The sequence below is a fragment of the Musa acuminata genome, chromosome BXJ1-10 (genome assembly GCF_036884655.1).
Source record: "Musa acuminata AAA Group cultivar baxijiao chromosome BXJ1-10, Cavendish_Baxijiao_AAA, whole genome shotgun sequence".
Classification (NCBI taxonomy): domain Eukaryota; kingdom Viridiplantae; phylum Streptophyta; class Magnoliopsida; order Zingiberales; family Musaceae; genus Musa; species Musa acuminata.
In genome coordinates, this window is record NC_088336.1 from 22,949,518 (window position 1) to 22,972,459 (window position 22,942).

At 37.3% G+C, this 22,942-nt stretch overlaps 2 protein-coding genes across 3 annotated transcripts; one reads left to right on the forward strand and one right to left on the reverse strand.

Annotated features, from left to right (window-relative positions):
- Positions 1-7,263, forward strand: LOC135595563 (chaperone protein ClpD2, chloroplastic-like). Its single transcript, XM_065086655.1, has 12 exons — positions 1-1,082; positions 1,905-2,065; positions 2,178-2,407; positions 2,490-2,598; positions 2,681-2,811; positions 3,185-3,286; positions 3,373-3,654; positions 4,256-4,374; positions 4,467-4,761; positions 5,071-5,304; positions 6,540-6,773; positions 6,898-7,263. The coding sequence occupies exons 1-12, from the start codon at positions 412-414 to the stop codon at positions 7,210-7,212; spliced, it is 2,883 nt and encodes a 960-aa protein (XP_064942727.1). The 5' UTR covers positions 1-411; the 3' UTR covers positions 7,213-7,263.
- A 1,189-nt stretch (positions 7,264-8,452) lies between these two features.
- LOC104000628 (protein HUA2-LIKE 3) lies at positions 8,453-22,766 on the reverse strand. Of its 2 annotated transcripts, XM_009422713.3 has the most exons (12): positions 22,326-22,758; positions 21,689-21,765; positions 18,261-20,279; positions 14,703-15,171; positions 13,242-13,350; positions 13,041-13,153; positions 12,774-12,961; positions 9,935-10,403; positions 9,412-9,847; positions 9,150-9,323; positions 8,950-8,996; positions 8,453-8,854 (listed from the first exon to the last, which is right to left on the reverse strand). In XM_009422713.3, the coding sequence occupies exons 1-11, from the start codon at positions 22,446-22,448 to the stop codon at positions 8,971-8,973; spliced, it is 4,203 nt and encodes a 1,400-aa protein (XP_009420988.2). In that variant the 5' UTR covers positions 22,449-22,758; the 3' UTR covers positions 8,453-8,854; positions 8,950-8,970. The 2 variants fall into 2 exon arrangements, with proteins under 2 accessions (XP_009420988.2, XP_018675225.2); XM_018819680.2 differs by lacking the exons at positions 8,453-8,854; positions 8,950-8,996; positions 9,150-9,323; positions 9,412-9,847 and having other exon boundaries at positions 9,937-10,468; positions 22,326-22,766.
- Positions 22,767-22,942: the final 176 nt, after the last annotated feature.

Sequence of the window (22,942 nt, forward strand, 5' to 3'; positions counted from 1 at the left end):
TCCTTATCGGTCCCGACCTTCGTTTCCTTATTCCGACTGCAAGAAGCCCTTCCCTCCTCTCCACTCCTCTTCTTCCACCCACGTAAGGTGTAACGAGACAAGCATATCAGTTATACGGGAGAAAAGAACACTCACTTTCTCTTCTCAACTTGTTTGGAACGAGTCGCCGATCGACAGCAAAGTATATGACGTTCAGAACTATATGCGAACAAAAGAGGAGGGGAGGCTGTAACGCCAAGCGAAAGAAAGAATCTATTGTCATGAGAATATATCATCTTCCGCGAAGCGAAACTAATCATCGTATTCTCCGCCAACCATCGCTGCTCATCCATTCTGCCCGCCCGCCTCCCGCCAAATTAATTGTCTTGCTTTACCCCTCCAAAAGAAACAGAGAAAAGAACGTTTTAAGTAATGGAGGCGGCGTGCGCCTCTTCCTCCGCTGCCTCCCTCCTCACACGCCACACGTTACGCCCGTCCTCCGCCCTCCGCCACCCACTCGCCGTCACGGTCGCCGCCACCCATCTCTATCCCTCCCCCACCGTTGCCGGATTCAAGGCCTCCTCCTCCGCCTCCTCTCTAATTGACCTCCGCCGCTGCCGTACCACCTCCCTCCCCCTCCTCTTGCCCTCCTCCCAGCGATGCCACCAGCGCCGGCCGCCGAGGAAGGCAATCTCGGCGGTGTTCGAGCGGTTCACGGAGCGCGCCATCAAGGCCGTCATCTTCTCCCAGCGGGAGGCGCGGGCACTCGGTCAGGAGATGGTCTTCAACCAGCACCTCCTCCTCGGCCTCGTCGCCGAGGACCGCGGCCCTGGTGGGTTCCTCGGATCCGGAATCACCATCGACCGCGCCAGGAAAGCCGTCCGCACCATCTGGACCGAGGCGGCCGCCGCTGATCCGACGCGGATGCGGCCCCCCTCCTCCGGGTTGGCCACGGACGTGCCCTTTTCCATCAGCAGCAAGCGGGTGTTCGAGGCCGCGGTCGAGTGCTCCAGGAACATGGGCTCCAATTTTATCGGTCCCGAGCACATAGCCATCGGTCTCTTCAACGCCGATGACGGCAGCGCTGCACAGGTGCTCAGAAGGTAGTACAGTCTCCTACCTCGCCTGCACAGTGCCAACCACCATCATATCAATTGATGACATGGAGTAAAAGGATTATCAAGAACCAGTATTTTTTCTAACCTTAGATATCCAAGTTTTCATATTAAGATCATCACTGACTAACTCCACCTCTCAATCAAAGGAATGGATTCTTTCGTGTGTTCCGCCTTATTTAAGCTCACTTAACCAAGTAATTTTAGCGATGTTTATTCCATGCCAAGCAATTAATCAAGTTTACTGTTTGAGGAAAGTGTTGTAGTGAAAAAGCAGAACTGTGGTGTCTATGTCAGAATAGAAGAATGAATTATATTTCATTTGAAGAGATATTACTTATCTTGTATGTGGAAATGCGGTTGACCGAAATAATTTTGCAGCACAAGAACACATAGATGGATACTGTAAGTTTGATAATTTTGCATAGAGCTGTAGAAACCTGGTCAAAAGAACAAATAAACCAAAGCACACTCATTTGAAGTTGCACTAAGCTCATGGTGGTAGAATATTACTGTGGCAACGGATCTGCAGGTCAGTATTTTGTGATAAAACATCATGAGTACTAAGTCGAGCTTATAACATACATAACATTGATCCTATGTGTAGGATTTCTTTATATTCCTTTACTTTAGATGATAACAATGATATTTAGTGCTAAGATTTCTCTTAAAAAACAATTGCTTCATAAAGATACTTCATACTGAATGTTTGAAACATTTTCTTCCAAACTTTCTCAAATAGATTCGATAGTTGAAGCACCAGTTTCCATATAATTGAATGATGATTTAATAAGTGGTTTATTATTTTAGCTTGGGAGCAGATCCCAGTCACTTAGCGTTGGTGGCACTTTCTAGACTCCAAGGGGAGCTTGCCAAGGATGGTAGAGAACCATTGGCATCATCTGGCAAGATACAAAAGAAATCTCCTGCTGGAAAGCCTGTGAGTTTGAAGTACCCAGAGAAAACAAAAGGTTGCTGGTCCTCTTCAAGAGCCATAGACATATGATGTCTCATAATAATTGCTTCTTGAATATCTTGCGATAAACAAAGTCATTCAACTTGTCATTCTTTTTTTTTTCCCAGAGAAAAGTCTGTTAACTCAATTCTGTGTGGATCTGACTGCTCGGGCTAGTGAAGGGCTTATTGATCCAGTAATTGGCCGAGATACAGAGATTCAAAGGATTATTCAGATCCTATGCCGAAGAAGAAAGAACAACCCAATTCTTTTGGGGGATGCTGGTGTTGGAAAAACTGCAATTGCTGAAGGATTGGCTCTTCGTATTGTTAAAAGAGAGATTACTTCTTTTCTTGCGGTGGGCTTGCTTTATGATAAGAATTTAAATTTGTTTGCTCAAATTACATGAACTAACAACTCTAGGTTTTTCTTTTATGCAGGCAAAACGCATATTGTCACTAGATGTGGGCTTATTGATGGCAGGTGCTAAAGAGAGGGGAGAATTGGAAGCCCGGGTTACTGGTTTGATTCGTGAAGTGCGAAAATCAGGTTAGCTCGAGCATCATTATATGAATCTTGGCTATATGAATCTTGTGTTTTGAGATCATTATAAATGTTTGGCCTAATGCAGGTGACATTATACTCTTTATTGATGAGGTTCATACACTTATTGGTTCTGGGATTGTTGGGAGAGGAAACAAGGGTTCTGGTCTGGATATTGCTAATTTGTTGAAGCCTTCCCTTGGTAGAGGTGAATTGCAGGTATAGTTCCCCACAATAATTACTATTACCACCAAAAATTTTCATGTTGATGCCACCTAACGTCCACATTCATTTTAATTCAGATAAACGAAATATCAGTAGAGGACCACATTTATCTGGATAAAAGAACCTCTTTTTCAACTCATTCTTATGTGGTCTTTGTGTTTCTAACCTGAATTTGGTTCTGTATTTGCTATATTTGTATCAATCAAAAGTGCACCTGCTATAAAGTGTTGCAGCTTTTTAGGGGACTCACCATTTTTTTTTCTCCACTGGAGAAAATCTTAGAAGTAGATTTGTTGACAATCTGTTTATAGTAGTCTGATTTTGAAATTTTCCTGTATGTTGATACTAAATCAGTTGATGTATCCAGTGCATTGCATCCACAACTTTAGACGAACATAAGACACACTTTGAAAAGGATAAAGCTTTAGCTCGCCGATTCCAGCCAGTGTTTATAAATGAACCTAGCCAGGTATGCTAGGTGTTCTTCCTTTTTAATCTTCTTGGTTTTGTTTTCTTTCTCCAATATTTATTTATTTTTCACTTAATATGCTATAGGAGGATGCTGTGAAGATCTTATTGGGTTTGCGTGAGAAATATGAGACTTATCACAAGTGCAGATTCACTTTGGAAGCCATAAATGCTGCAGTGTATCTTTCAGCTAGATATATTCCAGACAGACATCTTCCTGATAAAGCAATTGATCTGATAGATGAAGCCGGTAGTAGAGCTCGCATGGATGCATTCAAGAGGAAGAAGGAGGAGCAGATTTCTGTGCTCTCGAAGTCACCAGAAGAATACTGGCAAGAGATTAGGGCTGTCCAGGCAATGCATGAAATGGTAACTTTACTGATCAGTTCCAGTTTCAGTTTTGGTTTTAGTTGGTTTCGACAGTTGCAATGTTTTCAAGTCATGTTTTACATGAAATGGTAAGTTTACTGATCAGTTCCAATTTCAGTTTGGTTTTAGTTGGTTTCAACAGTCACAATGTTTTCAGGATATGTTTTGGTCATTCTTGTGTCATAGACAGTAAGGATTTCTAGTAAAACTCAGATTTGAGAAAATACTAGAAAAAAAGGTTAAACAAAGTAAATTTTAATGCATTATAGGTGATACAAACATCCAATTGAATTCTATGGCATTTCTATATATTATAAACTTAAAATAGTATAATCTGAATGGCAGACATAAATAAACCAAAAGTACAACTTCATTTGGAGTGGTATGAATGATTACCTTGTAACTTTAATAAAACAAGTAAATGCTATGGTATCACGAGTTAGTGAATATATTGAGATGGTATCTCTGTTAGCCTTATCCTGATTTGAATTTCAATTTGTACATTTGTGGTAGATCATTTTGATGAAATTAAAAACCATGCCTTCCTCGAGTTGTGTTTTTCTGTTCAATGGTAAATGGTGAAATTCTGTTTACCATTCAGGTATTGACAAATAAGCTGAATTATTCTACGGATCTTAGAGTCACAGATGAATCGAAAATTATGGGTGATGTGAAGGATGCTTCAGAGTCTTCTATTTCCTCTTCGCTAAATTATGATGAGTGAGATATTTCACTTTTTTATATTTGTGACACAATGGGCAGCCATAATCCTCTGAAAGTCCACAACTATTTCCCTTGGGTCTATGATGCAGACAGATTACCGTTGGACCAGAGGAAATAGCCACAGTTGCTTCTCTCTGGTCAGGAATCCCAGTTAAGCGGCTCAATGCTGATGAAAGAAAGCTTCTAGTTGGCTTGGATGAAGAACTTAAAAGGAGGGTAATCGGCCAGGATGATGCTGTTAGTGCCATTTCTAGAGCTGTTAAGCGGTCACGTGTCGGCCTAAGTGATCCTGGCAGACCTATTGCTGCATTGCTCTTCTGTGGCCCAACTGGAGTCGGTAAAACCGAGCTGACAAAAGCTTTAGCGGCATCCTACTTTGGATCGGTATTGTCCTTTCCCCCTCATCTCTGCCATCTATCAGTATGCATATCAGAATAGCGAGTTAGTTATTTTTACCATTTGGATTACTATATAGGCACTGGATCCTTCAAATGGAAGATGAGTTCCATAATATATGTAGTAGGTAGCCTTGTCGAATATGCAGTTGAATAAATTGTATGGTTTCTGTTTTTATGTGAAAAAAAACAGATTTAAGATGATCATTTTGTGTTGCAATAGCCATGCGAGTTTTTCCATCCATTTAAACTTTGCTGCATCTTGGCTATGGTCTGATATGGTGTTTTAACAAAAAAGGAGGAAGCCATACTCCGCTTGGATATGAGCGAATACATGGAGCGGCATTCTGTGAGCAAGCTAATAGGATCTCCGCCTGGATACATTGGGTATGGAGATGGTGGTACCTTGACTGAAGCAGTCAGGAGAAGACCTTTCACAGTAATATTGCTTGATGAAATAGAGAAAGCTCACCCTGTTATATTTAATATCCTTCTCCAAGTGTTTGAAGATGGTCACCTGACTGACTCTCAGGTTGGTGCTTAAAGATTGTTAACCATAAATTTAATTAATGATTTGTTGACGTTGTCTTTCTGCTGCTCTATACTTTTGGCTTTATCTACAAAAGCTTGTCAAGTATATTAATGTGTTCTTGATTAAAAATTTAAGCGGAAGCTGCTTTTTAATTTTTGCAGTAATTAGCACGATGTCACAGTTATTCATGTCCTGTTTTTTTGTTTTCCTATGTCCCCATGTGATAGGTCCAATATTTTACCTGCAACTACGTTTATGACTTACTTGATCAACAACTGACATAATAACAGTTGAAACTTGTTACAAAATACTTTCATGCATAACAAAACACGCTTCACCGCTTTATACGACAACAGCATAGTGAAGTTCTCAGGATCTCAATACTGTGTGTGAAGTTATGAAGTTATAAATCCTGAGACAGTAGTATTGTGATCCTTCTGCATCTTGTTGAATGTCGACAATAGCATGAAGATTTTCTGAACCTTAATTTTATTATTGGACATCTGACCGTGTGCTTCATTGATCTTGTCTAATGGACCAACATCTTAACTAGTTGACTACTGCAACAAATGGAAGTCATTTATACTACCAGACATGGATGTCTTTAATTAGCTGTCACTTGTCATGCATTTTGTTGCATAATTTGTCAAATCACCTTAAGTTAGGAGACACTAAGGTATATGACACTGTATACGTTTCTAGTTTTATTTGCTATCTGCTGGTGCTTTTAGGTCCTAAATGATATTGATGCATACTATCAGAATGAATTCATGACAAAAGCCCACTACATGTTTGTTCCCTAATTCTCGCCACAGATAATTAGCATCTGTCATATATTTCAAATAGGCATTTTCCCTTTATATATCTTATCATAGCATGATGCTATCTTTGTGAATTATCTTTATGATGCCCACAGAAATTCTTTATTCTTTCTTTTTCTCTATTTTGATGAACATGAAGAGCTTAGTTACTACTATTTTTGTCAATTGAATTTACCAGGTGCCATTGACTATGGGCATGTGGTTCCAAGTATTCATTGCTTGCTAAGTTTTTCACCCTTCTTTGCCATGCAATATCTTGTGATATCCTCTGATTGTTTTTCCTATACTTCACCCTTGTATCTAAAAGGTCTTATATCATTTTCTTCTGAGATAGTTAAGAACTCTGAAATTTAAGAAGTTGTTTGTGTTGCATGAAATATATTCTGCCTGTAGTCACTTCTCCATGTTCAATAGGGTCGGAGAGTTTCATTCAAGAATACATTGGTTGTCATGACATCCAATGTCGGGTCAGAAGCAATTTCCAAGGGCAAACGGAGCATCGGTTTTTTGATTTCAAAAGACGAGCAGTCTAACTCATTTGCTGCAATGAAAGCGTTAGTGATGGAAGAGTTAAAGGCGTATTTCCAGCCTGAGCTACTTAATAGAATTGATGAGGTCATTGTCTTCCGCTCTCTTGAGCGAACTCAGGTTTGTTCTTAGCTTGTCAATGTTACTTTTAATTTTAGATTTACTACAACACGTAGATTTAGATTTGTCAAGTTGGCATTATCTGTCATTATAATATACTCAATTTATCACAATCCTTTTTCAGATGATGGAGATTCTCGATATAATGCTGAAACAAGTGAAGAGTAGGCTTTTGTCTCTCGGATTTGGTCTACAAGTATCTGATGCCATCAAGGATTTGGTGTGTCAACAAGGTTTTGACAGAAGCTACGGCGCAAGGCCTTTGAGAAGGGCTGTCACTCGGCTCGTCGAGGATGTGATTAGTGAGGCAATTCTTACGGGAGATTACAAGCCTGAAGACACTCTTATGCTTGATGTTGATGCATCGGGAAATCCCGTCGTGAATCGAATACCCGATCAGACCATCCACCTGTCAGATGTCTCCTCACCATTCCAGTGATTTTGTAAATGTCATATAATTCTATTCCTTCACCCATATAATTAATAATTATTTTTTTTGTGTAAATGCCATTTGCAACCTGTATATATGTAAATAGCAATTAATAAAAATTATTTTAATATTGAAATAATATTAGTCTCGACCTCACGGTCCATTCCCTCGTTTTAGCTTAGGGCTGATGTAGAAAAGATTTTTATTTATTTTTTTCTTATTTCCAGGTATTTTTGATACATACATTATTATTATTATTATTATTATTATTATTATTATTATTATTATTATTATTATTATTATTATATAGGATGATTTCGTAGAAAGCCTTATATTTTTATCCTTTTTCCTGTAAAGGGAACTTAAGTTTATAATTATATGCATGCATTATAGTTTTTTCCTTTTTTTTGGTTGGCCAAAATTACTCTCAGTTACACTTTTGTCTTGTCTTTTCCGGGCTCGTTCGGTGTCAGTTTGAACCAAACCAAACGTTGCTTACAAATACCTAAATGATAATTATTTTATTTATTAAAATAAGTATTTTCATTGATTTTAGCCTAAAAGGTTAAATTTATGCTTTATTTAACTTTATCCGATCTAAGTTGAATTTACAATCATTTGAATCAAAAATCACTTGAATATTATCACAGAAGATTTAAAGAAAAAAGAATTTTAGTAATCCGACTTGCGTTTTCTAAAAATTCTCAAATTTTATTAAAAATTAAAAATAAATTACAAAGGATTAAAATATTTTTTTATTTATTTTTATGCCTTTAAAATAGATATTTTTAATAATTCCAGTCCTTGCAAGATTGAGTTTGTGATTTTTTAATTTTAAGTTTTTTTTTTAAATTGAAGACCTGAATATATTAATTTTGAATTTCTATTCGAAAACAACGTGACATACCTACTAATTTTTTAAGAAAAATTTATAAATTTTTAGTAACTTCAAAATGAGTTCTGTCTGGTCACGGTTTGACTTTGACCAGTGCTTGATGTTTGTGCTCGACCACATGGTCAAAATCTTAGTTTCCGCAACAACTATGCCCATTGCAACCAAGTCATCAGGGCTTCACATATGGCCATTTCTTCTCTCTCGTAATCTTTCTGAAAAACTAAACATATAGCATTTGCCAAGAAACATCATTTGGCACTAATTAAAGTGTCGGATTTGGTATTTATTTGACCATCACAATTTTGACAGTTTCAAAGAAGACACTATATATAGCATTTGTCGAGAAACATCATATGGCACTAATTATAATGTTGAATTTGGTATTGATTTGACCACCACAATATTGACAGTTTCAAAGTAAGTGTTGGTGCAGAACTTTCAATGATACATATTGATAGGCCAAAATCACAGTTGCCTTCTACGAATATGTATATGACTATCCAACTAAATATACCAATAAATAGAAGAATAACTGGCAACCTACCGAGAGATGATACAGCTCGGCCGGCAATGCCGGTGTCCTCCAACCTCTGCGTTAGTTTGAAGAATAACACGCTAAAATAAGTATGTACAAGGAGACTGATCACTAAGCTCAACTTCCAGAAGTTGCAGAATCTCGGTTCCCATATTTTTCCAAGGAAAAAGAATTTGCTTCACTAGCAGGGTATTGAGTTCACATCTGAGACTTCAAGACACCTACATCAACGTGATTTTATTAAAAAAAATGACATAAAAACTGCATCAATATGAGTAATACACATGTGCCAAAGTAATGGTGGTGTTGAACATACCACTTAGTGCGGGCAACATGCTTATCTTGGTCTCCAGTAGTCGCATGCTGCAAAAGAGAGAGATTACTGAATCTTCTCAGAAGATTTTTTTTTTTGATATAAACTAACACGACAAAGATAAGATGATTTGAATGTCAGATGATGAGACATATAAAAAACATTTTTAAAAATAATGAAAAGGTGATTTCCAACTATTTCACCTCCGGTCATCGTTGGAGTTGTACCCTCTACTGATGGTCTTGAAGCAAGTATAGAGTAATTCGACATCCTTGGAGGAAGTGACCAGCCATTGCATCGCATGAATGACGGTTCAGGTTGGCAGCCATAAGGTGGCAGTGAAGCAGGTGATGCATCAATCTTGTTAACAGATGGACCTAAAAAGGAAAAGTTCGTTGTTAGCAATAATACAGTGTTAACAAAAAGCACAAACTGAAGGAACTGGTTAAAGAGAACCACACTTACCAGGCTGCATGTTTTCTGCAACTATCTCATTATGGACTGGCCCCCTTGTACCTTGTTCACCATGCAAATTGACTCTATGGCTGTCATGTAGATACTGAAATCTCTCAGGGATGGAACAATTACCCCAAGGCTGTGCTCTTTGTTGAGGTTCAGCCTGAACATAAGAAAATTGGTTCGAAACTATTGGTGGAGGTGGCTGCAAGTGATAACCCGTATCCGTCAAAGAAGTGCTGGCTAAAGACTGGAAATCATTCCGAGAATGAATAGACGAATGAGAAGCAGAGATGTTGGCATAAGAAACAGGAGGTGGTGGCATCTGGCCAGGCAGACATCCGTAACTGAGACCATAGTATGGAGCAGGCTTACAAGACATCAAACAGGCATTTTGATTAGCAGGCCGCTGCCTAAATGAATTAGATTGTAGATTTTGCATGTTCTGCACACAACAAAAATGCTTAAAACAATGACAACTAGTACTGTGACCATAAGATCTCCTTTGATAATGCATTCACATAATACTCACAGGGACAGTTTCCGGCACATGCAAATCAGCAGTATCAGCAAGGGCATCCAGTCCTGATCGCCACTGTGGAACAACAGCATGTGCAATTGAACAGGGGGAAATAAAAGGAGGAGATGATGGCAAAGGGGGTGGAGATGGTGGCCTGTCTTCTGGAAGTGGAGGAGCAAAGGGTACTGAGTGTTGATCAATTTGATGATGGGAATTGATGGTCTCGGTTCCTGCCACGTGACATGTGGAGTTCATATTCACTTCAGATGGAGGAGAAACATCCTCCATCTCAAACTCAACATCGACATCTTCCAAGACATGCCGATTCTTCTCAGTAGAAGTTTGAGTTGCCCCAATCTCATGATAAATTTTGGTACATCTTTCTGGAGTAACAGCCTCAAAACTTTTATCATCAAAAGCATTTCCTTCATCTTCAAGCACATTAGTATGTAGCAGGCGCGGAAGTTGAAAATTGGTGTTGCTGATGTTGATAAAGAGAAAGATCGTGTAAATGATCTTTCTGCATATATCAAAGAACTAATATATCTAAAGGAAACAATGAATTACAAATAAAGGATCTGTCTTACTGAGATGTAGGAGTGAAATAAAAAAAGATTAGCAGTTCAAGTATACATGAAAAAAAAAAGAAAAAGCAAAGAACATCATAGTAAATGATATTGTAACACACTAATAATCTCTATAATAGCCACTAAAAATATTAATAAATTGCATGTGAAGCCTGCCAACACAAATTACAATACATCATCAAACCACACTACTGACATATACTACTACAAGCACACATTTTAAGTTACATCTCTGTCTGCAACCATAACTGTGAACCAATAGCCCCAAATAAAACATGTAATCAGAGTAATTATCACTAAGAATGATGTTTCTGATGAAATTATTAGCTCACAGAATTTACAAGTCAAACATGTCAAATATCATATCCTTCATGTAATAAAGTTCAATCATAAAAAAAAGAAAAAGCAAAGAACATCATAGTAAATGATATTGTAACACACTAATAATCTCTATAATAGCCACTAAAAATATTAATAAATTGCATGTGAAGCCTGCCAACACAAATTACAATACATCATCAAACCACACTACTGACATATACTACTACAAGCACACATTTTAAGTTACATCTCTGTCTGCAACCATAACTGTGAACCAATAGCCCCAAATAAAACATGTAATCAGAGTAATTATCACTAAGAATGATGTTTCTGATGAAATTATTAGCTCACAGAATTTACAAGTCAAACATGTCAAATATCATATCCTTCATGTAATAAAGTTCAATCATAAAATAGCTTGTTCATTTTTCCAAATATTCTTACTTCACCCAATTGGACTGCAGCCTGCAACAAACTAAAGTAGGCTAAATATCATGATGCCATGCAATTATAAGGACTATCTCTTAGAAGTATCTGCAGAGTGTTTCTTCTGCATGGGACATTACACTAGAATCCCTTAAAATGCTAGCACAAAGAACCATGTCTAGGGTATTTCATAATCAAAACCTTTGAAAAGCCAGGCTTCCCATACAATATATATCCTATACTGCTTCTATCCCTTTTGATTCAAGTAAATTAGGACAATTTGTTCCATGCATAGCATGGGGCTTGTTGCTAGTTATTATGTAAAGCCTGCTTGAGTCGAAAAGAGAATTTTTTTGTCACAAGCTGAAAAAAGGCTTAAAAGAAAGCAACTATAATGATGAAAATATGATGGCAACAATGACAACATCATGGGGATAACATTGATTCTAGTGGCTCTCTTTGAAAACATATTTCAAGAAATATATCTTAAAATAATATTAAATTTGCACCCAAGGACCAAATACATTCAGTGTGGACCATATCAGGGAACCCCTACCAACAAGCAAATCATGTTACATATCTCATCTCAGCAATCCTTAACAGATAATATTTCCTTAAAAGTATCATGTCCCCAAAGTTAACCTGATGTCCATCTGCTTACCATCAACAAACAACAAACACAAAATTTAATCAAGTAATATATTAAACATAAGTAGCAAACTTGTTCTACCTAGTCACTTGACAACCAGTAATCCATGCCAAACCATGTGAACAGCTTCAGCATCAGACTATGGATAACTTTTAAATAAAGAATCACAACCAGGATCCTATTCTGCACGTTAGATGATAGTTGAATGGTTTGCTGATGGTGTAGATTATTCTAACAGGCTAGTGATTTATGTTGGATATTAGTAGTCAAATCTAAGCATAAAACAATAAAAAAAAGTATATTGGTTTCTTGTCTTGCTTAACTTTCAATTTACTGCATTGTAAGAATATTATTTGATAAGGTAATCATATAATTTCTACAAGATAAATCATTAATAGAGAAGGGATACAGTTCTACATCTGCTACACAACAGTCTGGTCCCATACATATAATGATCTGACGTCTGACCAAAATCATATTCCTTTAGTGTAAATAGATAGCATGCAAGCAAAAATATATATGTATAGATATGCAAATATAGAGAGACTGTGTGTGAAATTTTGTTTCTGGTCATTTTTATTAGTTTTAATTGATACCCACCAGTGGTGAAACAATATCAGTATAGAAGGTCACTACTACGTTGGTCCAATTTGGTACCAAAATCCTTGCCATTAGTATCCTTGAAGGTGTATATTCAAAGCAATTTTGAGTAGCATCAGAACGAGATAGGGAGCTGCGCACCAGTATTCACCTTTTTTATTCCCTTTTCCAATAAAGTTCACTTAGTTTTGCATGAATCAGAGCAAGAAAAATCTCTCTATATCCTAAACATTAGGGAAAGTTGACAAAAAATACATAAGAACTGTACCTTCCATACTCATCAACAAGAATTCCCTCCATCTCCCTAAGAGGATCATTAATAGCCCTCTCTGTTCTTGATGGACATCGAGAAGAACCACTACTGTATGATAGTTCACAAGTGGAGTCAAGTTCTTGCATGTGATGGCGAACAATTGATTCTGGCAGAGTTTTCCTTTTAAGCCACAATCTCAAAACCTTATTTAACAATAAAAAATGATGAGCAATAGCATTGCATGGTAAACAAAATCAAAATGCAATTGCTTAATGTTCTTGCCTTAAGACATTGCCTACGGTTCTCTGAAGCAGCATTTCCATGAGGTGCAGCAGCAGACAATAGACGTGGAAGCACTGATTGGACAAGAGATGGGTAGGCATCTCCTGCTCCAACTAGAAATTTAGAGATGCAAATGTTAGATGTATGGCTATTTAAACACAAAAACAAAGTCATTTAGAAAGAATAGCTTCAATCAAGTACCTTTATGATTCCGAGAACATTGAGTAATTGAATCTACAAGGAAAAAAAGATCCACCCTTCTGTGCAAGTTCTGTTCTCTTTCCAGATTTTGGAGAAGAATTTCAATTACCTGGTATCAATATTAACGTAAATAGATGAGATATTGTCAATATTAATGCAATAACATATGGCGAGCAACTACGCCCATGACAACAAGGACAAATCTCATAAGCAGAGACCCTCAGAATTATTTCAAACTTCAAATTTATAGCTCGAATTGTATCATATGAGATGAGCTTAAATCAACTTGCATTAGCTAAGAATTTATTAGGACAACAAACCAGCTGCTGATCATGCAAAAATCGACAGTTCTAGAAAGTAGTAATTAGGTGATAACTTTTTGGCATTCAACTTTCAACTACTTTTTAGGCTGTGGTCATAAGGTCAATCATTCTTCAATTCCTGATCATAAAGCCATTAAATTCAAAAATTAAGCATGTTGTTTCTCAGAGTTCCCTAGCTTCTCCGACGTTTATATGCTCACGTTATTAACACCATAATAAAAACAAACAAGAGATCATGTACTTACACAGAAAATCTGTTTATCCATGCCCTGTTTTATAGCACATAACAGTGCAACAAACAGTGTGCTCATGTAGGCATGCAAGAATTTTCACTACTATTCAAGCATATGCATTAAAACAAAAAACCAAACATCATGCTACGAAATGTTCATGATAAAAGCTTTTCCTAAATTATAAAAATGATAACTTGTATCAGAGTTATTTTTACTAGGAGTGTAAATCTGCAGAAAGCCAAAGGGGATGCACTTGCAAATTCCTAGTACATAGTTCCTCAATTGTGTACTCAGTTCACTGAAGAAGAAGAAGAAGTCATGTCCCAACCAAGGTTCTGACTTCTGAATACCGTACCATATCGGTGTACCGATCAGCTATCAGTACGATACGTACCGAGCTGTACCAAGCATATCGACACATGGTACACTAATGTGTAACGATGTACCACCCATACCGGTCCTCTATCAGATCGGTACATACCACCCATACCAAGCGGTACGATACGGTATTGCAAACTATGGTCTCAACTACTGTTCCTCAAACTAAACACTAAACCTTAATTATTTACATTAACAAATGTACTAGTCCACAATCTATTTCACAATGATAAATTATTATGCTAATGTAAAGTTAGAATGATAGAATGTAAAGTTAGGCCTATATGGAAAAAAAATGCAAATATCAAACTGTATAATCTAATGTAAAGTTAGAACAAGATCTAATCAGCAAAACTCGTGTAATTATCCTTCAAGAACAAGAGGTAATACTTACAGACAAGTAAATGATAAAATAAATTTAACAATTGTAGCAGGAGAAGCTGAAACATAAAAATAGAAAGACATAAAACACTGTTCAACCAGCAGCAGGCCAGCAGCAGAGGACAGAAAAATGATAATGCTCTAACCTCTCCAGCCATTCCATACTTGCCACAATCAATTGCAAGCCGTGTTGCTCTGCCTATATTCTCTTTTGTTCTTGACAGTGTACAAAGCAACGCTTGGAAAGTTTTCCATGCTGCACTTGCTTCTGCATGGTTAGATCTGTTTATGCCTTTAAGTTGCAAACCAATGTGAGGACTTCTGTGATCTTTCTGAAGAGCACCATTTTTATAATTGATAGTACATGTGTGGTTGACCAAACTATTTAGAGCAGAGCCTTGCCCAGAAGAATCTCCTTTATGAACGATAGATGGGCTTATCAATGCATCAGGAACAAACTTACCATCTAAATAATTATGAGAAAAAGAAATGGAATGAGACAAAAGTTGCTTGGCATGAGCTGCAGCAATCAATCCTTTCATGGGTGTCAAATCAGAAGAGATGCACCTCGCATCTGAAGTTTGTCTGTGTTGAGCTTCTTTTGCAGCACCTTGCCTAAATGCCAAGACAAGCAATGTTCCCTCATAATTCAGAGAACCAGGTACTAAACGATTCATGTAAAGAATGCAACTGGACAACAGAATATAAGCCCACAAAACAACAAATAGTCCAAAAGCCCCAAAAGAAATACTCGGCCTTGATCCCATGCAACTACAATAAAACTAATGTACTCTTTGTGATGTACTGTTTATAGAAATTAATTGTTGATAAATCTTTAACCACATCATCCTACAAAAAAACTAAGAAGCACGGACATGGACATGGATACAACATGACATGGACATGGTGACGCATCAATTTTAAAAAAAATTAGGATACGGATATGGTGAGGATCATATATATATATATATATATATATATATATATATATATATATATATATATATATATATATATATATATATATAACATGAGTTTATAGCATTTATATTTAAATTTTATAGACTTAGCAATGTGAACAAATAAATATCATCACACAAGTTTAAATAATTAAAATCATATAAATCTAATTATATTTCTGGTTGAATTTTCATGTCAATATATGCCTTATATGTATTTTCATAAAATCAAAAATAAAATAAAATTATATTGCAATAATCATTATATATTCACAATGTAACATATATCACAGCTAAAAAACATAATAAATAAGAGCTAACCTACTATAAATAAGAGGCAGTAATAAAAAAGCATAATAGCAAGACCTTACTATTGTTATACACTGAGTTACTATGAATAAGAGGCCGACATTATAATTTAGACAGTATAGTAAGAGGCAGACATTATAGGAGGCTTATTATGTCTTATTCATAATTTAGGCTTATTATAGTAGGCGGACATTATAATAGTAAGACATTATATTTCTAACATATAATTTAGGCAGGCATCTAAATACAAATATAAAAGATGATCAATTGATTAAAAAAATACTAAAAACAAGTGGAAGGATTGAAATCACGAGCGATGGGTCACCTATTCTACACACGGTCGACGAGAGGAACGTTGAGGGAACCCACAATCCTTGTTGCCGGCGATGGATCAATGAGAGGGATGCCGAGAGAAACTCACAAGCGAGGCCGCTGGTGATAGGCAATGGGTTCTTGAGGGTGGGAGGGACACCAAGCGCATGCAGTGCTAAGCGATGGGTTGTCTAGGGCGCGGCCGTATACGTCAGTGAGGGCGCACGCCACATGACAAGTGGGACGACGAAAGCAAGATTGGGGCACTAGGGCAGAGCTGCAGCGGCACCATTGCAGTTGCAATATGGCATTCTACTACTACCACTACAATCTAGCTATTTTAAATTTGCTTCCGCTTGTCGCTAGTGTTTGCACACCTTGCCTTCCAATAAGAATTCATCGATTTCACGTCTCCCTAAACTCCCGAAGGCTGCAATTTAACGGCGTTGATCCTCTAGGTTCGACGAGAAATCCCCAAATTCATCGGATTCGCCAAATTCCTCCATCCTCCCCGTCCTCATGTGAAGACCACGTGACTCGGCATCGCATGCAAGCATCAGGGCACAAACGTGAGAGATGTACAACAGGGATATGCCATGTCCCAAAAAATAATAATAATAAATAAATAAGATGTGACAAGCCATGTCGGTGATGTATCTGTGTTCGACTCGTGTCCGCTAGCCAAAACGATGTGTCCATGCTTCCCAGATAAAAAATCACCATCTAAAAGATTATTATTTCAATTTTAGTTTGAACATTAATTTCTTATGATTTCAAGCTCACAACAAGCAAGGATATGAAAGTTGAAATTCATATCCAGCATTTTGGTAAGTAGCACGGCTTCATGTTGTTTACTCATAAGTTAAGCTTCAATGAGCACTTGAACTATGCTTGTTTCCTATTTAAACATGCTTGGACAAAATGGCAACAAATACAAGCTGATCATGAAAATTTTGGTAGACACTGTCACATGTTTTCATATTCGCTTGAGATTCCCATTAAATTGTACCAATAGTGGTTGGCAATTTAACATTTTGCTCGATGTTTTATCTTTTCCTGGAATACCGCATTGATAGATCTGGATCTACTTAAATTACAAGTGTCGTCAGCTAAAGAACTTGGGACTACTACATGCATGAAACAGATTTCATGCTGAGTATAGATTTGAAACTCAAGTTGTCCTTAAGCCAAATAAAAATAAATTAACAGATTCTGTGAAACAATCCCATGGATACCATAAGAGATGAACTGTTTGAAATAAAAAAGTAGTTTCAGCTTTCAAAGCATAATAGTAGGCGGCTCATTGTAAAAAGAGTTAACAGTAATAATAATTCATGCAGTTATCTACATATTAGGTACTAACAAAAGACTGAGTGAATAAATAGGCACAGGTTGTGTTAACATGCTACTTCTTTTAGAAGTGTTTTTTGATCTTTAGCTGAACCACTGTATTTTTGGTGATTGTAAACAAAGAACATCCAAGATAAAACAGTCCACAGAGCTGCCATAAACTTGACATGGTTTGCTCAAACTTGGGTTAATTAAGGACAGTAACTAACATCATTAACCTGTATTAAACGTTTGAAAAGTCGACCAAACTCTTCGCAGTTTTGGCATTCTAGTTCTAGCATTTAACATGGAGTGAATGACACTTCACCAAAATTGTGTCGAGATCTACAATTCAAATCTCACCCACGCATGAGTTTATGCCAGATCAAAATATATCAAATTTATCTAGAAACTTCAGTTAACAAAATTCCCAAAAATATATTTTTAAGGGGGTAAAACTAAAAAGTTTGGAATGCACTTGTATACAATGAAATAGCAAGTAAATGGAAGTATACACTAATTCCAAAATTTTCTAGCTTATTCTAAGCTCATTATTGGCTTTTTATTACCTAAAAACAACTTTGAAATGGACTACCACACATTATCTCCTTTTTCTCTAAGCCTTTTTTCTCTAAAATGTTGCACTACCAAGAAACCTCAAACACACCGAAACTCAATCATTAAACTAGAGAGATGTTGTACATAAATAGCTAATTGAAACTATTTACAGTTTATGAACATACATATTTAAACAAAAACTCGTTAGCTAACATAATTCAAAAATTAAAAGCTTACTTGTCACAAGTTTGACTGTCTTCATCAGACTGAAAAGAAGACATAGTGGCCCCAGATGTACTGCTTGCTACTGAAAACATATATGCAGCTGATACAGACAGAACACCTTCATCAGGAGATTCAGAGTGAACACCACCTTCAGCTTTGGAGAAAGCATTCTGCTTACGTTGTTTAATGGGTTCAACAGTTCCATCTCTACCAGTATGGTCCACACAAACATGGTGACTTTCATCCTTGTCTTCTATGATACTGTTATTTGATTTATCCAACAATGAACATACCCTATTACCCATGCCTTCAGCAGTACTACTACTGAACTTGGAAGAAGAAGGTTGACTTCCGTTCTGAGCAGTACCAAGTATGGCTTTGGATATGCTAAGACCATTGCATTCATCAACATCCTTCAATATTTTATTGCAGTCCTTATTTTTTGGGCTCCTAACAATTTCAGTAAGAATATCATCAATTTTCACTTCTGAACAAGATAATGAAGGGATGTCCAAATTCTGCAAGGGCGATCCTAGTTGACTAATCACATTTGTGTTACAAGAAGAGTGTATACTCTGCAATCTTACAGGGCTTTCAGACTTTGTATCAGAAGAAAGATGCAGGAAGTTCATCTTAGAAGAGTCCATGGGGACATTAGTGTCAATGACCCTTGGAGATTCAGCACAAGTATCTGCAGCTTCAGTTGCATTAGCAGACATCGCTTCCAAAGCACGATGCAGGCGTTTTGATGGAGGCAAAGCTGATTCAACATCCAGTATACAACCCTTCAATTTATACTTGGCCTCCCAGAACATAAAGGTCTCCCCTAATGGTGGAGAGCAACTATTTAGTGATGATGAATTCAAGTCTTTTTTAGCTGTTAATGATTTCTCATTGAGAAAAATATTATTTCCAGCAGTAGTAGATGTATGATGTCCATCACAATTATTCATCATCAATGATGTTTCCAATTTCTCATCACCACAAACGATTCCACCACATTGTGCCACCTCTGTCACTGGTTTGCCCATCCGAACCCTAGCTCTCTTCACCAAAGGAAGATACTCATCTCCGTCTGTCTTGTGAACATCTTCTTTTTCTTCACTGGAAGGACTTGGCCGACTGCTACTAAGCACAACTTGTAAGTCATCGTCCTTGTTCAACACAGCACATTCTGAAGCATCATTTACTTGTTTTCTATTTAATTTCCTTTTCTTCTTATTTGTGGGGAGTTTGAGATTTTGTTTCACCCTATCTTCATCAGTACAGGCTTCATGATCTTTTTCTGCTATTTTAGCACTGACTTCCTCCCTGCAACCATTTAAAGGCATACTAGCAGTACAAGGAATATCCATAAGATGAAAATTAAGTGTATATGACATGTTCTGCTTACTCCTGCAATCTGTGTTCTCACTCTGAATCACATCAGAAATCAAATCACTTGATATATCATAATCACATACTGAAGCTGACACTTGAGTTTTTGAAATTAATGAACTCCTGGATGTCCGAAGTGATGGCACCTTTTTCTGTAAAATTGAGTTATGCTGGGAAGCACCACTTAATCTTTTCTTCATTGAAGTAATATTAGTAGCTGATGAGTTCTGTCTAGGTTGATTAAGGATGGTCAGCATTTGAATTGGCTCATCAATTATTAAATTCTTTTGAGACTCATCAGCAGTTGAGGTTGCTGAAACTTCTTGTGAACCCACCCTATTATTGGTTTCTATTGTGACCCATGCAGATTCTAACTTATGGTTGGCATCTGTATGCAAGCCAAGTTCTGAACTGTTCCTAAAGCTAGATGAATTGCTTCTAGTTCCTACAAATTCCAAATCTTCTGCATTTGATTTGACTTCATCATCCCCTGAACTAAATTCATCAAGATTCTGCTTCTTTAGAGTTTCATAGATATAAATTATCTCATCAACTGCTCGCACAAAATCAGCCCCTTTACCGTGGCACTTAAGCAAAAGGGACTTCTTTTTCTCCTCAGTGAAAGCTTCGATATCAGCATAATTGCAGAAGGCACTACATGATGTTCCACATCAGAAACAAGATGATAACCTAAAAATATTTATTCCAAACACCGCAAAGAAGTGTACCACAGAGCTACAAGCAACTAGGTACATAATGCAATTATCATAAACATTTATTGGCATTAAAAAAAGTGATTAAACCATAAATAGTATATGATGACAACATACAATCAAAGGAAGCTAATAGTTCAAGATTAATGATATCTAATGCCACAAGGAACAAGTCATTTATGCCAGAGCATTAAATAACAGACAACTTGTAAGGCTGTTGTGTAAAGGCTAGTCTCAGTTTCACAAGTGCAGCTATTTTGTTGGGAGTGAGCACTTTAAGGCTGTTGTGTTTGAGATGACAATTTGGACTACAGTAAAATTCAGAAAAGGAATGTCTAACGGCAAGAAACATGATTCATCAGTAATTGAGTTAGTTCTTACCTTAGGGCAGGTAGTATTATAATCTCATGAAGAATGTAATCGTTACTTGAAAAATTTGTCAAAAAATATAATTTAAAGTTTTTAGACTTCCAAATCATTATGTTACTTTATACCACTTTAAGTAAGAAATAAGCTAATAGAAGCTTATGCATGAAACTAGCTCCTTGAAACCAGATATTGCAAACACCTTATATTTGTTAGGTTTGTTATTAAGTTGAGACATAAAAAGATGCCATCAAAATGTGTAAGATGACCAATAAACAGAAAAAAAATGTTCATACCAACAAAAATATTAATATCTTTATTTTTTCCAAAATTCCAAAAATTGGGGCCTAATTCAGTTCCTTTCAAAAAAAACCATGATGTTAAGGTTTTAAAGCTTCCATCAAACTTCAAAAACATTTTACAACAAGGCAATAAGTAAATACCTTGTCTTACTCTTCCACCAACACAAACCTTGTGATGCACATTTAGTATTGTTGAGAAACAAACAAATCAGAAAATAGCACCAACAAATTTGAAACTTATTTCCAAAGATAAACCAGAATGTACCAAATCTAGCAACTTCGAACTACCAGAGGTATATAAGTTGAACAGTTCAAGCCCCACATGATCACAATTATTAAAACAAAATCCAACTTATAGTATCGGAATACATGGAACAATACATGGAACCAGACAGTTAAATCTGATCATGATATTTGTTATATTGGTTTTTACATAAAAGATATGGTCGATGTTAAAACACAACAATACCCATCTAAGATAATCATTTCATGTACTAAAAACTAGAAAAACAAAATAATTCAGTCATTATTTTTTCCAGTAACATGTAGACTAAAACCTGTCTATAACCATAACTGTCCAGGAAACTTTTATCAAATAATTCAATGACGTATTTCCAGTAAACTTCTATCAAATCATTAAATGACATACAGAAATACAAAGATTTGGTTTGAAAGTACTCACATTTGTTTAGTTCCATAGAAGTAAACAAACAATTTCTTGCGCACAGCGGAGAAGCCCCACTTCTCTGGTTCACTAACCTGCCAACCATCAAATACGTCAACGAGCAAAGTATGTCAGTGTCCACCCAACGAACATAAAGAACCAAAAAAAGATTACTGTAAGATTTTACAGTACAGTCATCAGCGTGCACTTCGTAGTCATCGACAAGGAATTAACTAAATCGTTATCCACAACAAGGGAGCAACATCCAAATTAGACCAGAAACAAAGAATATATTCCACAGAAGGTACTTCGTAGTCACAAAAATAACAAGGAACTAACTAAGGGTCCACAACAAGACGAAAGCGTCTTGGTTAGACAAGAAACTCTGGTTTATCTCCATAACAAGTTAAAACCGTAAAGTGCAAGTGTCGCATTAAGGCAACAAAAGCAAATTTTACTTCATCCAGATCTCTAATCAAAACTAAGAATAGCCCCGAAAGACGGCTTATCATTTTTCTTCCCTTGATTCGATCAAGAAACTAAATAAAAGATGCGTCACCGCGAAGACATCCAGAAAATGGCGCGCAGAAAAAAAAACGAGAAGGATTAAACTCGGAGGGACAAAAAAGGAGGAATCAAGGGACCAAGACGGTACCATCGCCGGCCACGCAGGGAATCCCCTCATCTTGGCGAGGACGAGATCGCCGACCTTCCACTGCTGCTGGGCGGCGGCGGCGGCGGCGGTTCTTCCAGATCCCTTCCTCCGAGAGGACCCCATCGAGAGGACTACAGCCGCCGACCCAACCGCCTAGGGCTAGGTCATGCGATTCCGGGATCTAAAGAGGGGGTCTTGGGGCTGCCGGGGGAGATCTCCCCTCCTCTCTTCGCGGAGAAAAGGAGAGCTGTCCACGGGCGACACGGCTCGGTGGGCGGAGGAGGGGCGCGCAGGCATCGAATCGACGGCGACGGAGGGAGGAAGTGAGGGGTTTCGGTGCCGATAGTGGCCGACCGAGTACCAACCCTTTCTTTTTGTGCGCCGAGGCGGAGCGGCGAGGGGATCTTTCCTTGCCATTTTGTCAACTTGTTAATGGACACGGCTGACGCATACGCTCACTTTGGTACTGTACAAATGTGCGCGATAAATACGGGATAAAATATAAATATAGATAAATGGTTATAAATAGAAAACAAAAAAACCAGTGTGTCAAATATAGCGGACTCTAAAGACTGCTGTATTATTTTATTACCGAAAAATTCATATTTATGGAAATA